At 36.4% G+C, this 15267-nt stretch overlaps 1 protein-coding gene and 1 long non-coding RNA gene across 5 annotated transcripts in view; one reads left to right on the plus strand and one right to left on the minus strand.

The window, feature by feature from the left end:
* LOC103561977 (uncharacterized) overlaps positions 1-15267 on the plus strand; it is a 266670-nt gene that overhangs the window by 31517 nt on the left and 219886 nt on the right. For all 4 annotated transcript variants that reach the window (XR_011539128.1, XR_011539127.1, XR_547600.2 and 1 more), the window contains exon 2: positions 14767-14946. This is a non-coding gene — a long non-coding RNA (uncharacterized lncRNA). The remainder of the gene's footprint in view (positions 1-14766; positions 14947-15267) is intronic.
* SPMIP4 (sperm microtubule inner protein 4) overlaps positions 1-15267 on the minus strand; it is a 49610-nt gene that overhangs the window by 16210 nt on the left and 18133 nt on the right. Inside the window, exons 4-6 of the mRNA XM_008536869.2 lie at positions 11827-11898; positions 9404-9433; positions 1494-1675 (exon numbers count right to left, since the gene is read on the minus strand). Coding sequence (XP_008535091.1) covers positions 1494-1675; positions 9404-9433; positions 11827-11898 — 284 coding nt within the window. The remainder of the gene's footprint in view (positions 1-1493; positions 1676-9403; positions 9434-11826; positions 11899-15267) is intronic.

Genomic DNA, 15267 nt, shown 5'->3' on the forward strand with positions numbered 1-15267 from the left:
TTACCATGTGTCAGCACTGTAGTAAGTGTTTTATATTTATTATCACACACATTTTTCATAACATTACTGTGAGAAATGTACTGTTATTTCTAGTTTAATGAATGAGGGAACTGAGGGACAAAGAAAATAAGCAATTTGCCCAAGATCACACAGGTAGTAAGTGGAAAAATTCAGACTTAGGCAATCTGGATCTAGAACCTGCACTCTTAACCTATATGCTACTTATTTCTAATAAAGAAGAGTAAAGATAAGTGGAAGAGGAGAAAACCTAATGCAGTACTAGCTTCTGGAAAGGTCTTTCATAAGGGTTATTAGAATATATTCATCTTTTAAAAATCCCCTATGAGTGACAGACTGGTCAGGGACAGATAGATGCCTGGAAGAGCAGAAAATTAAGGCGGGAACTTATTTCTTCAGTCTCTGATCTACACTGCACTGAGAAGCATTTTTATAAATTCATTTTCTTGCTAACTGTATGCACTTCATTTAATTTCAGAAATTATCTAATTCAGAATTGAAATAAATAAATTTGCTTTGACAATTTACCTAATAAGATCATAAAAATTTCAATTGCTTAGGTATCCTATCTTGTAGTTCTTTTCCACAGCCTCTCCCCCACACCCTTTCCCAATATAACTAAGCATAGTACTTGACAATAAGGTACTGAGGTTGATATTGATGATGGCAGTATTCTGTTCTTACATTTGGGTCCAAATATTCAGGTACAGGGGAACTGCATTACAGGATAGTTCTTGGGTTTTACTTACCTCACAGCCTAAATTCATTCAACAAATATTATGTTTGCCTACCATGTACCTTTTCTGTCACCCTCAGTTACCTTCTCTCTAGTATCTTCAACGTTTCTCCATAGGTTTCTTTTGTGTCGAAGTGTCTAGTGTGGGAGAGACTTGATGACTAGTGGGCTCACCGTCCTCTCTAATAAAACATGACTGGGAAGACCCCAAGGTTTGTATCAGTAAGAAGACACTCCAAGGTGTTAAGAGGAACTGAACACACTGCTCCCAATACTCTCTGAGTCTTACTTCAATGAGGGTCTTTCAGTTGCATCACAACTGCCACACCCATGTCTGGACACTGATACTCTGAACTCATTGTCCCTTGTGCTGATCACCTGAGCTAGAATGGAATTTTTAAAAGCTAAACCATAAGAGAGAGCAGGAAGGAAATAAAAATAGAAAATACAAGTAGAATAAAACCATAAAACCAATCAATTCTACAATGTTTGGTTTTGCCATGGGAGGCTCTGTATAAAGAGGAAAGGCTGAGAGCATCTGTGGAGAATCTGATTTAATTGGTCTGGGGTAGGGTTCCAGCTGATTCTAAAGTACAGCCACAGTTGAGAACAACTTTCCTAATCTACTGTTGGTCACAGTTTTGTGACTTGAGTCCTTTGCCCTCATTTAATTTTATTATTGAATATACTCCAAATATAAGAAGAATGAATACTGTTTTGATTTCAAATCATATTTTACCTCTTGTCTTCAAAATCTTTGTATCATAAGGCTTCGTGGGCACAGTGGGAGGAAATGGCTGTTGGCTTCGGGCTTTAATGCCAGTGTAGAGATCCTTAGGTGATGTAAAGGTCGGGAACATGGCACCGCGAGAGATGTGTGTGTGGTAGGGGTGTTCAATCGGATACGGGGAGCAGATTTCTCTGAGATTTAGTTGAGCAAACAAAACATTATAGAAAGAAGTGCAATTGAAAAAAATTAATCATCAAATATTTACTGGGACCCTTCTTTGTGGCAGGTACTGTTCTAATCCCTGGGAATAGGAGAGTAGCCAAAGTCCCTATACTTATGGAGTTAGCATTCTTGTGGACTATATACCATAAAACATAGGAAATTTAAAACATGTTGCTAGACAAATCAAAAGTAAATTTAATTTTTAAAATAAATACTACTGAATTCTTTATCAGTGAATAATACTCATAACTGACATAAAAATATGAAGCAGAAGATATATGAATTTTGTAGTTTTTAGAATGCTACAGGAAGAATTTCTAGTGGCTTTCAACTCCTGCCTCTTGTTTTAAGAGGATCCCAGTTTATGGAATCGTTTTGAGCATTCAGCTTCAGTATGCCAAGTGACCTCTAGCCATCTTAGATTGGACTTTGAACTCAGGCCATCTGTTTCTTTAAGCAGTCAATACAGAAAATATATGGCCTGTTTATATACCCAGTACTGTTGAGAAATAAAAAACCCAAAAATAGCTGGTACACTGAAGGAAAAAGAACCCAACAAGTTAAAAAGACCACAGGGATATAATTTTCCTATCATTTGAAGAACTAGTAGAGTTTTTAAAAAGAACTAGCAGAAGTTTAAAAAAAAGCTATGTGAGAGCTGTCTAAATTAGAAGAAAATTGAGATTAGGAAGCCCATGGAATAGAGAAATGTTATATGGAATTAGAAAATAAAGTGAAAAAAAAGTAAGACCCGTGTTGGTAGTTGAACTGTGTCCTCCCAAAGTTTGTATGTTGAAGTTCTAACTCCCACTACCTCAGAATGTGACCTTGTTGGGAAATAGGGTCATTGCAGATGTAATTAGTTAAGATGAGGTGATACTGGAGTAGAGTGAGCCCCTAATCCAATGTGACCAGTGTCCTTATAAAAAAAGGAAATTTGGACACAGACACGGACACAGGGAGAATGCCATGTGAAGGTGAAGGAAGCTCTGGGTGATACATGTACAAGCCAAGGAACACCCAAGATGCCAGCAAACCCCCAGAAGCCAGGAGGGAGGCATGAAACATTCTCTCAGACTCTCAGAAGAAAGCAACTCTGCCGAAACCTTGATCTCGGACTTCTAGCCTCCAGAACTGTGAGACACCAGATTTCTGTTTTTTTTTCCAGCAAATATAACCAGGGAGGACTCAGACCTCCAAAAGAGCACGTGCAAGCAGTGAGAAGTAGATGTGTGCCAGGAGTATGGATGCTCTGGGTTCTTATAGGAGAATAGCTAAAGAAAGAGTTTAAGAGATTAACTGGATTGAATGGTGACGTCAGCATCATGGTGGAGTGAGGTCTCTCAGAAATATTTTCCCTCCAATATACAACAACAAAAAATCCATACTCCAACAGAAACTAGGTGTTGCAATACTTATATCAGATAAAGTAGACTTCAAGATAAGACAGGTAAAGAGAGACAAAGAAGGGCAGTATATAGCCACCAAAGGGACACTCCATCAAGAAGAAATAACATTTATAAATATCTATGCACCCAACACAGGAGCACTAAAGTACATAAAGCAACTATTAACAAACCTAAAAGAATACATTAATAATAACACAATAATAGTAGGGGACCTGAACACTCCACTCACATCAATGGATAGATCATCCAGACAGAAAATCAACAAGGAAATAGTGGAATTAATTGAAAACCTAGACAAGATGGACTTAATAGACATTATATATGTCTATATATAGTCTATATAGTGTTCTATATGAACACTCCATCCAAAAGCAGCAGAATACACATTCTTCTCAAGTGCACACAGAACATTCTCAAGAATAGACTATATGTTGGGAAACAAGGCAAGCCTCAATAAATTTAAGAAGATTGAAGTAATAACAAGCATCTTTTCTGATCACAATGCCATAAAGCTAGAAATTAATTACAAGAAAAAAGCTGAGAAAAGGACAAAGATGTGGAGACTAAACAACATGCTATTGAATGAGCAATGGATCATTGAAGAAATTAAAGGAGAAATCAAAAAATATCTGGAGACAAATGAAAATGAAAACATACCATACCAACTCATATGGAATGCAGCAAAAGCCATATTAAGAGGGAAATTTATCACAATACACGCTCACCTTAACAAACAAGAAAAAACCCAAATAAGCAATCTCAAATTACACCTAACTGAATTAGAAAAAGAAGAACAAACAAAGCCCATAATAAGCAGGAGAGAAATAATAAAAATCAGAGCAGAAATAAGTGCTATTGAGACAAAAAAAGGCAGTAGAAAGGATCAATGAGACAAAGAGCTGGTTCGTTGAGAAGATAAACAAATTGACAAACCCCTAGCCAGTCTGACAAAGGAAAAAAACAGAGAAAGCTCAGATAAATAAAATTAGAAATGAAAGAGGAGAAATAACAACAGATGCCACAGAAATACAACAGATTATAAGAGAATAGTATGAAAAACTATATGCCAACAAAACAGACATGCTAGATGAAATGGATAAATTCTTAGACTCTTACAACCTCCCAAAGCTGAATCAAGAAGAAACAGAGAATCTGAATAGACCACTCACAACTAAAGTGATTGAAACAGTAATCAAAAGCATCCCAAAGAATAAAAGCCCAGGACCAGACAGCTTCCCTGGGGAATTCTACCAAACTTTCTGAGAGGATTTAATATTTATCTTTCCCAAGCTATTCCAAAAAATTAGGGAAGATGGATGCTTCCTAACACATTCTACAAGGCCAACATCACTCTGATCACCAAATCACCAACATCACAACATCACCAAAGCCAGACAAGGACAACACAAAAAAGGAAAACTACAGGCCAATATCACTGCTGAACATAGATGCAAAAATCCTCAACAAAATTTTGGCAACCTGAATACAGCAATACATCAAAAAAGATCATACATCATGATCAAGTGGGATTTATTCTAGGGACACAGGGATGGTTCAACATCCACAAATCAATCACTGTGATACACCACATTAACAAAATGAGGAATAAAAACCACATGATCATCTCAATAGATGCAGGGAAAGCATTTGACAAGATCCAACAGCCATTTATGATAGAAACTCTTAACAAATGGGGACAGAGGAAACTACCTCAACACCACATATAACAAACTCACAGCCAACATCATACTCAGGAAAAACTGAATGCCATCCCTCTGAGAACAGGAACAAGACAAGGATGCCCACTATCACCACCTTTATTCAACATAGTACTGGAGGTTTTGGCCAGAGCAATTAAGCAAGAGAAAGGAATAAAAGGAATCCAAATTGGGAGTGAAGAAGTGAAGCTCTCACTGTTTGCAGATGACATGATCTTATATATAGAAAACCCTAAGGAATCCATCGGAAAAGTATTAGAAATAACTAACAATTTCATTAAAGTTGTGGGGTACAAAATCAACATACAAAAATCAGTTGCATTTCTGTACTCAAATAACGAACTTATAGAAAGAGAACTCAAGAATACAATTCCACTTACAATTGCAAAAAAAAGAATAAAGTACCTAGAAATAAATTTAACTAAGGAGGCGAAGGACTTACACAATGAAAACTATAAGACATTACAGAAAGAAATAGATAATGACATAAAGAGATGTAAAGAGATTCCATGCACATGGATTGGAAGAATAAAGATAGTTAAAATGCCCATACTACCCAAAGTAATCTACAGATTCAATGCAATCCCAATCAGAATCCCAATGACATTCTTGATGGAAATAGAGTAAAGAATCCTAAAATTCATATGGGGCAAGCAAGACCCTGAATTGTTAAAGCAATACTGAGAAAAAAGAACAAAGCTGGAGGCATCACAATCTCTGACTTCAAAATATACTATAAAGCCATAGTGATCAAAACAGCATGGTACTGGTACAAAAACAGGCACACAGATCAATGGAACAGAACTGAAAGCCCAGAAATAAAACTGCACACATATGGACAGCTAATCTTTGACAAAGGCGTCAAGAACATACAATGGAGAAAAGACAGTCTCTTCAATACATGGTATCTGGAAAACTGGACGGCCACATGCAAAAGAATCAAAGTACACCATTATCTCATGCCATACACAAAAATAAACTCAAAATGGATCAAAGACTTGAAGACAAGTCCTGAAACCATAAAACTCCTGGAAGATAATATAGGTAGTACATTGTTTGACATCGAACTTAAAAGGCTCTGTTTGAATACCATGTCTTCTCAGACAAGGGAAACAAAAGAAAAAATAAACAAGTGGGAGTTCATCAGACTAAAGAGCTTCTGCAAGGCAAAGGAAACTAGGATCAAAACCAAAAGACAACGCACCAATTGGGAGAAAATTTTTGCAAATCAGCTATCTGATAAGGGGTTAAGCTCCATAATATATAAAGAACTCACACAATCGAACAACGAAAAACAAACAGCCCAATCAAAAAATGGGCAGAGGATATGAACAGACATTTTTCCAAAGAAGATATTTATTTCATCAATAAACAGATGAAAAGATGTTCAACATCACTAATCATCAGGGAAATGCAAATCAAAACTACACTAAGTTACCACTTTATGCCTGTTAAAATGGCTATAATCACTAAGACTAAAAATAACAAATGTTGGAGAGGGTGTGCAGAGAAGGGAACCCTCATACACTGCTGGTGGGAATGCAAACTGGTGCAGCCACTATGGAAAACAGTATGGAGATTCCTCAAAAAACTAAAAATAGAACTACCATATGGCTCAATTATCTCACTACTGGGTATCTACCCAAACAACCTGAAATCAACAACCCAAAGTAACATATGCACCCCTATGTTCATTGCAGCACTATTCACAATAGCCAAGACATGAGTGCCCATTGACTCATGATTGGATAAAGAAGATGTGGTATATATACACAATGGAATACTACTCAGCCAGAAAAAAGGACAAATTCATCCCATTTGCAACAACATGGAAAGACCTGGAGGGAATTTTGCTAGGCGAAATAAGGCAGTCTGAGAAAGACACACAGCAGATGGTTTCACTCATATGTGGAATATAAACAAGCAAGTGGACAAAGAAAACAGTTCAGTGGTTACTAGGGGAAGAAGAATGGGGAGTGGGCAAGGGGGAGGGTAGAGGGGAGCTCCTATGTGGTAACAGACAAGAAATATTGTACAACTGAAATTTCACATTGATGTAAACTATTACAAACTCAAATTAAAAAAAAAAAAGATTAACTGCATTTATAGTGCTTAAAATTATAACCCATCAAAGCTGTGGGAAAGCTGTTTAATGTCTGTATTTATCAGGTCAAAACAAATGTACAGGTTGTGCCATGAACGTTAGTGTTAGAGTCTTGTTATATAATTTTTCCTTTCACTGTTTTCTAAGTGTCAGCAAAATTTATCTAGTAGCTTCTGCAAGTCACTATGGATGGTATGACTCTGAAATAATGAGAATAATTTCTATAAGAAACATTTAAAATGCCTCATTGCTTTTCCATCATATGATAGTTTTCAATCCCAAGAATTTTTTGTTGGTTTTGCATATATTCTCTAAAATGTTTTTCCCCTCAGATTCTAGAAATGTATATTTCCTAGCAAATAGTACTAAGGTATATGTAGTAATGATTTAGGAAAATGTATTTTACTCTAAGACCTGAAAGCTATGGACTTTGTGTGTCTTGAGTTTATGTTTATTATGAGATTTCATTCAATATCTTGTATATATTGCAAAGATTATTTTTGTTTGTTAAAAATGTTGCAAAATTTTATCTTGAAATAAATTTTTAATTTGTATCCCATTCAAGTTTTGGGTACAATTGTATTAAATGACCAGAATGTATATTTATTCCTTTAAATTAAGACTATGTAGAAAATGAATATGTTCCTGTTATATTAAATGATGTATAAAGATTAGTTTCCATTTTGTGTCTTAAGTCCCTAAAAAGAGACAAAGAATAAGGAAAAGGGTGTAGAACGTCACTCACTCACTCAACCACACACACATTTAAAGAAGGGAGTTTGGTTTCTCTTCAGTGAGTCATCCAGTTGGAGGCATGGGCTGTTCTGCCCTGTTGAACAAGATTTACCAAGATGTTTGTCAAGATGTTACCCGGCTCTTCCGGGGGATGTCTGAGGAGTTCAGGCCAGAGGAGGAGACTTTGGAACTTGTCAGACTACAAGCAGAAAGGTGACCAGAGAAAAAGAACCCAACGAAAAGGGCTTTACTTTTAACAAAGGTTTTTGCATAGTTGTTTTTACAAAAACAACCCCAAATGAGCTAGTCTTTAATTTTAATAGCCTTTTGAGGAGATCTTTGCTTTAACTGAAGCACAGTTTTTAAATGTCAGCTTAATATTTTCAGTTAAAGATTGATAGGGACTCCAGTAGCACCAAGCACACCTGGTGCTCAGGTCCTAGTTTCTAATACCATTCTCCAATAGAAGGAACTGGGCTCCTTGGAGAAGCAGCCAATTGTAGGAGTGGGGCAGGAAACGTACAAGATGAGCCTGGAGCATCTTGTAGCACCAGAAAGTAAGGAAGCACTTAAAGAAAAAACCAAAAGACCCTACAACGATAAGTGATGAAATACACAAAAATAAAACAAAACAAACACACACAAGCACACACACCGTCCAGAATGATAGGGGCATGGATACAGGAGCCAACTGAGAGTCCCAATGGCCAATATGAGTAACAAAAGATAGAAAATACTGCAGGATTACTACTATAGTACCAAAGTACAAAATAAATGTCCATGAGTCCATACTGATATAAATAGGTGATGGAATAAATAAATAAATGGGGGAGCACAGACAAATCTCCCATGCAGAAGAATGCTAAATAATTTACGTAGGTACTCTGTCCTCAAGGAGGTGGAGCGTAATTCCAGACTGAGTAAGAGTGGGCTGCACACAGTGACTTTCTTCTGAAGAGTATAGGATGGAAAGGGGAGAAATGATTAACTGTACAGTGGGGGCACCTGGTAAACACGACCTCAGCTAGGTAATCAAGGTCAACGTCAACAGTTATGTTGACAGCAGGTACTCTTGATATGATGGATGAAAATGGCACTTTACCTCTGTGTTCTTCCTCCCCAAAACATTACCGCAGTCTAATCATGAGAAAAACACCAGACAAATCCCAACTGGGGGACATTCCACAAAAGATCTGACCAGTAATCCTCAAAACTATCTAGGTCATAAAAAAAAAAGAAAGTCTGAGAAACTGTCACAGCCACAAGGAACCTAAGGAGATATGACCACTAAATATAATGTGGGATCCTGGAATAGAAAAAGGACATTAGGGAAAAACTGGGGAAATCTGAATAAAGTATGGACTTTAGTTAATTGTAATGCATCAATGTTGGCTGATTAATTGTGACAAATGTACCAGACTAATGTAAGACGTTAATAATAGGGGAAACTGGGTATGAAGTATATGGGAACTCTCTGTACTATTTTCCTAATAATTCTGTAAATCTAAAACTATACTAAATTCAAAAGTTTATTTTAAAAAGAAGATTAGCAGGGGATATAATTGGGGAAAATCAGTAGTACCATTACCTTGCACTTGTACCAGCCTCTCCTCTCACTTGTTAAAATCTTTCAGGAAAAGTCTCATTTTGTCCTCATACTAAGACATATGGAATGCCAGTATTTTTTTCCTTGATTGTAACAGGGAAGGAAAATATAAGTTGTATACTTACCCTACTGTTGAATTAGGTGGTTTGGGTAACCTAGAATAAAAACAGGAAAAAAATCCTAATTTATACTAAAGACATTTCTTTCTTTGTTTCTTTCTTTTTTGATGAGGAAGATTGATCCTGAGCTAATATCTGTTGCCCATCTTCCACTTTTTGCTTGAGGAAGATTGCCCCTGAGCTAACATCTGTGCCAATCTTCCTCTCTTTTGTCTGTGGGATACCACCACAGCATGGCTTCATGAGTGGTATGTATGATCAGATCCAAACCTATGAAGCCTGGGCCACTGAAGTGGAGCATGTGAACCCAACCACTAGGCCACCAGGCTGGCCCCTATTAAGGACTTTTTATAACTTACTCTCCTATTAGAAACTTGCTTAAGTATAAAGATGTATCCTATTTTCATACTACAGTATCTTTAAGATAATATTCTTGATTGATTTTATGGAACACTGAATATTGAGCAGACATATATATCATCATATCTCAGTTGTCTGTTGATCGTTTTTTTCCATTCTGCTTATTCTAACTGCAGTCTCACCCACCACCCGTTTTGCATTTCTTATTTGCAGTGCAGGTACAGGACTGACCACTTCTAATGAGAACACAGATCTGGTTCTTGCTGACCTTTACCCTCAGGGTCAGGCAGTAGCCAGAGTGTTCTGAGGCAGCCTGACACCATGCATGTGGTGCAAGTACATGACCTAACGTGACCTGAGCATGGCCTGGTTGGAGAAGATATATATGCACTGTGTGTATTTTGTCCCTTCGCCCAGGATTGCTTATCTCTTGTGATAGTAAATGTTGCCCAGTTGACAGAGAGGCTAGAAGAAACTGAACAAGCTCCCAGAGGCATGCCTCTTCTGAGTCAGTTCATTCAAAGGTTACTCTGAGCCCTTCATGCCAAGAAACAAGACTGCAGCCCAGGAGCGAAGTCCACACTAGAGAAGGATTGTCATCCACTATCCTTGGATTTCAAAATTAGTTTCAGCCTATGCAAATATCCCTGAAATATTTCAGGCATGAAAAGTGAACAGAATGTTATCAGTTGATAGTAAAGATCAGCAAAATTGAGTATACTGTTTAATTTTTAACGTTTCTTTATTTCAAAAATGGTATATAAGCCATATAATTTTATTAGTCTATAATGTATTATAAACATATAATTCACATGAACCATAAAAGGTTTATATCTTTCTTTGGACTCAAGTTTGGAGGCTTGGAACTGAAAAAAAGCATGTCTTGTCTTCCAGTTATATTTCTGGTTGAGTTGAGAAACGGGGGCAATGAATATACTGATTCAAGGGATCTAGAGTTACTAGATTGGCTGTTACATATGAAATATTAAATCAGCATCTAAAATTTTTCTCATGTAACAAATTAGCTATGATATTGACAGGTATATGCCTAATATTGATTTGACTCAAAATGGAAAAAAAATTTAAAAAGAATAAGTGGGAACCTTTTTTAAAAATTCAAAGTTTGAAAGGATAAAATGAAAATGAAAACTGCTCAGAGACACAAATTTCTTGACCTGAACCAGTCCATTATTTTACTGCCACATTCTGTATCTACTTTAAAAAATTTTTATTATTTTATTTAGGTCATATTGGCTTATAACATTGAGTAAATTTCCGGTGTACATTATTACATATCAGTTTCTGAGTTTACCAACCCCAAAGTGATAAAGAAGGCCTCATAACCACAAATTTCATGTCTTTTTGGCTCCCTCTTGTGGCCAAGCTCTGTACTAACATCTTACCTAGGAAAAGTCTAAGAATTCTAATAAAGGTAAAGTGCTATTTTCATTGTTACTTCAATGCTGTCAGTTTTATTTTTATCCAAAAATTAAAAAGTATGCTTTTGTAATATATACAACAAACTATTTCAAAGAGTGAAAAATAACAATATATTGGAAAATAATTTCTCTAAGCAAAGGGTAATTAACAAGTATTCCTTATTCAAAAAAGAGATTCAGGGAGTAATTTTGTTAAGAGTTATTTGTAGATTGTCATAACAAATCTCTCTCCTCATAAAATTCTGATTAAAAATTTTGTTGAGGGTGCTAGAGCATTTTCTATGAACCTCTTAAGAAATGTAACAGACTCTTATTCAATTGAGTAACTAGTTCAAAGGCAGGGAAATGTTCCAAGATGACCTGTATGAGTCCCTTCAAACATTACTATTCTATATTTCCTAGATTTTTCCCATTTTTTTAAATGCCACAAATTATTAGTGAGTTTTTGGTTTATTGTTTTGTATTTGTTGTTTGGTTTTAGTTTCTATTATTAATGATCTTATTAAAAAAAAGGAACCCTTTTGTTTTTCTAAAAGTTCCCATTTTGGGCCTTTTTTATTTCTCATATAACTCATCTCCAGTTAAAAATGTTATTTGATCTCACATAAGGAAAAGAAACCCCAAACTTACAAAGAATCATTTCCATAGATGTCACTTTTTTTGTTCTGCGTCAAATAATAGAATTGTTCAATGGGAACCTTTCTGAAAAGAAAGAAAAGATTAAATTGAACATCTTTTCAATTTAACACAGTGTAATGGTGAGACAGTAACGGACAAATAGACTAATACAACCATGTATATATGGAAATTCAGTATGTGAAAGGTGGCATTTTAAATCAGTGGAAAAGGATTTAGTTTTCAATAAACAATGCAGGAAAAACTCACTAGCCATTTGGAAAAAATAGATTTCTATTTCATACTATCCACAAAGATAATTTAAGGTGGATTAAAAATCTAAAGAATTGGAAAACATACACAAATATTAAAAGAAAATAAATGAAACTATATATTTTTTTTGGTGGTAGAAAAAACATTTGAAATAAGATTTTTCTTTTAAAAGTCAAAAACCAAAAGGAAATTTGATAACATCAAATGAAAAACTTTTGAATACAGGACAGTATAAAAACACTCAAATAAAACAAAGATTGGAAGAAACATTTGTAAGTAAGATACGTAAAGGATTAATATCCAGAACATAAGAATCTATAGCTAAAAGACAACCAATAAAAATGGGCAAAGAATAAGAACAGAAACGGAAATGTAAATGACCACACATAAGAAAACATAAACATAGGAAAAAAGTACTCAGCCTGACCAGAGAAATGCATTCTGATAACCAAGATAACCTTTATACTCATTAGATGGGCAAAAATTATACACTTTGGTAATATGATATAGTTGGCCAAGAGTATGAGGAAATAGATACTTTTAGACACTACCATGAGAATATAAAGCATTGGGCTATATCTACTAAAATTAAAAATATTCATATGTTGTGACCCTTAACTTCCACTTAGGATTTTCCCTAGAGAAACATTTGTGTATGAGCTCAGGGAGGCCTGTACAAGGATATTCATTACATATAGTTAATGCAAAAAAAGGAAAGAATATGAGAATGGCTAAATAAACTATGATGCATCCATATAATGGAACATTATGAGAAACTAAAAAGAATGGGGTAGATCTGTATTTACGATCTCTAGATTACAGAAGGAAAAGAAAAACCAAGTTGCCTAATACGTTGTATCAAATGATTCCACACATAAACAAAATAATACCATATACTTCAATGGGTGGGTGTATAATTATGTCAATGTTTAACAAAAGGTATGAAAGGAGACACACCAAAGTGGTAACAGTGGTTCCCTCCAGGAAGGAGATTGGGATTGGTGGGGCAGTGGTCAAAGGAGACTGGACTTTATGTTTGATTTTTTTAAAAAAGACTTTATTTTTTTAGAGCAATTTTAGGTTCATAGCAAAGTTGAGAGGAAGATAGAGAGATTTTCCATATACCCTTTACTCCCACACATGGTTAGCCTCCCCCATTATCAGTATCTCCCACCAGAGTGGTAAATTTCTTACAACTGATGAACCTACATCAACACATCATTATCACCTCAAGTCCATAGTTTACATTAGCCTTTACTCTTGGCATTTGTAATGTTTTAATATACATTGTAGTGCTCAACTGTCCCTCGTGGTCGTTGCCCAGTATCTTTTGAACACCCACCCTATATCTCATCTACCCAATGTAGATTCCAAAAACACTTGCTTTCTCTGCCTCTGAGAATGGCCCTAGAGTCTGAGGGTTATTTGTACCCCACAAGAATGTTCACCAAGAGAACCCCACAACTGAGGATGTTCTTAATAATTAGGTAGATAAAATGACCAACTCTGTGGGTGTCAATCAGGCTTTCTCCAGTCACCCTAGTGCTTGCTCAGTGGCTTCATAAACTAAGTTATCATGGGGACAGAAGTTATTATGTATGGACTCAGCAACATGAACTTCCCCCTCATCAAAACTGACCTGGCCACATATGAGTGTGCCAGCAAAAGTTACCAACCCTAAGTAATTCACAGAGAAAAATCTCCCTGGGTGTACAGTCAGCCAGCTGGTGGGAGGCTGATTACATTGGACCCCTTCCTCCATGAAAGAGATAATTATCCTCACAAGACACTTCTAAATATGGATTTCCCTTTCGTTCTCATTGTACTTCTGCCAGTTACATCGCCAGTGGACTTACTGAATGCTCTATTCACTGCCTGCCATCTTAAACAACATTCTTTCAGACTAAGGAACTCAATTTACTACAAAAGAAATAAGGCAATGGTTGAATTTAAAGCATTCATTGGTCTTACCGTATTGATAGAATGGTGGAAGAGCCCATTGAAGATTCAGTATTGGATGAGTGTTGTCCTAAAGAGTGTGGCATATGCTCTGAAGCAGTGACCAGTAAATAGTCTCCCCCATGGCCAGAATGCATGGTTTAAAAAGCAAAGGGTGGAAGTGGGAGTGGTGCCTCTCACTGTTGGACTTACTACTACACTTAGAAAAAGTTTACTTCCTCCCCAGCCACCTTGGGCTTTGCTGGGTTAGAGATCAAGGCTGAAGTGCTTTCAGCAGAGGACACAACAGTGGTCCCGTTGAATTGGAAGCTGAACTGATGATGTAGTAATTTGGGGCTCCTATGACTCTGGAGAAAACAGGCAAGAAAGGGTTATACCAAGTAGGCTGGAAAGATTGATCCTGAATGTCAAGGGTAAGAGGAATGCTGCTGTACAATTATGGGGGAAAGGAGCATTTCTAGAACCTAAAGAATCTTTTGGACATCTCCTAGTGCTGCTTCCAGTGGCATAAAATTAATGGAATACTGTAGCACCTCACACAGGCAGAAAGAAATTATAACACTAACAGCAGCCTTAAGCCCAGGTGTAGAAACCAGGACTGTAGTCACTTCTCATATTTTCTTCCTTGCTGTGTCCTGATACTTTTATTTATATATATTAACTATTTTTAATTATTTATATATATTGACTAATTTTCTTTTTTTTCCTTATTATTTCATATAGAGTGTTGGTGATGGTTTACTTTATTAAGTGCGTAGCTGTGGACTATCAGGACAAGATGATGACTGAACTAGAGAAGAGTGACTATCACCCAGAGATCCTGGACTTGGAGGAGATGCCGGAAGTGATGAGACTTTGAGTCTCCCCTTTGGGGAGTGAGTGCATTTTCATTTGTATGAAAAGGTATTGCATTTTCTTATGTTGGGGCAGCAGTTCTCAAACTTTGCTGCATGTCAGAATTACCTGAAGGATTTTATTAGGATGCAGATTCTCTTTCAGTAACTCCGGGGTGGGGCCCAAGATTTTGTATTCTCTATTTCCCAGTTGATGCTGATGCTGCTGGTCCATGGACCACACATTGAATAGAAAAGATGGTATTGTTGTTGCTGCTGTTGGTTAGAGTGACAGTTGACTGACACTGAGGGCTATCTAACAACTTTACAAGACCCTTTGTACATTTTGCCAGTTTCCCACATTTTGAACACCCAATTCCCCAGGTAGAAT

Source organism: Equus przewalskii, chromosome 4, assembly GCF_037783145.1.
Source record: "Equus przewalskii isolate Varuska chromosome 4, EquPr2, whole genome shotgun sequence".
NCBI classification, from domain to species: domain Eukaryota; kingdom Metazoa; phylum Chordata; class Mammalia; order Perissodactyla; family Equidae; genus Equus; species Equus przewalskii.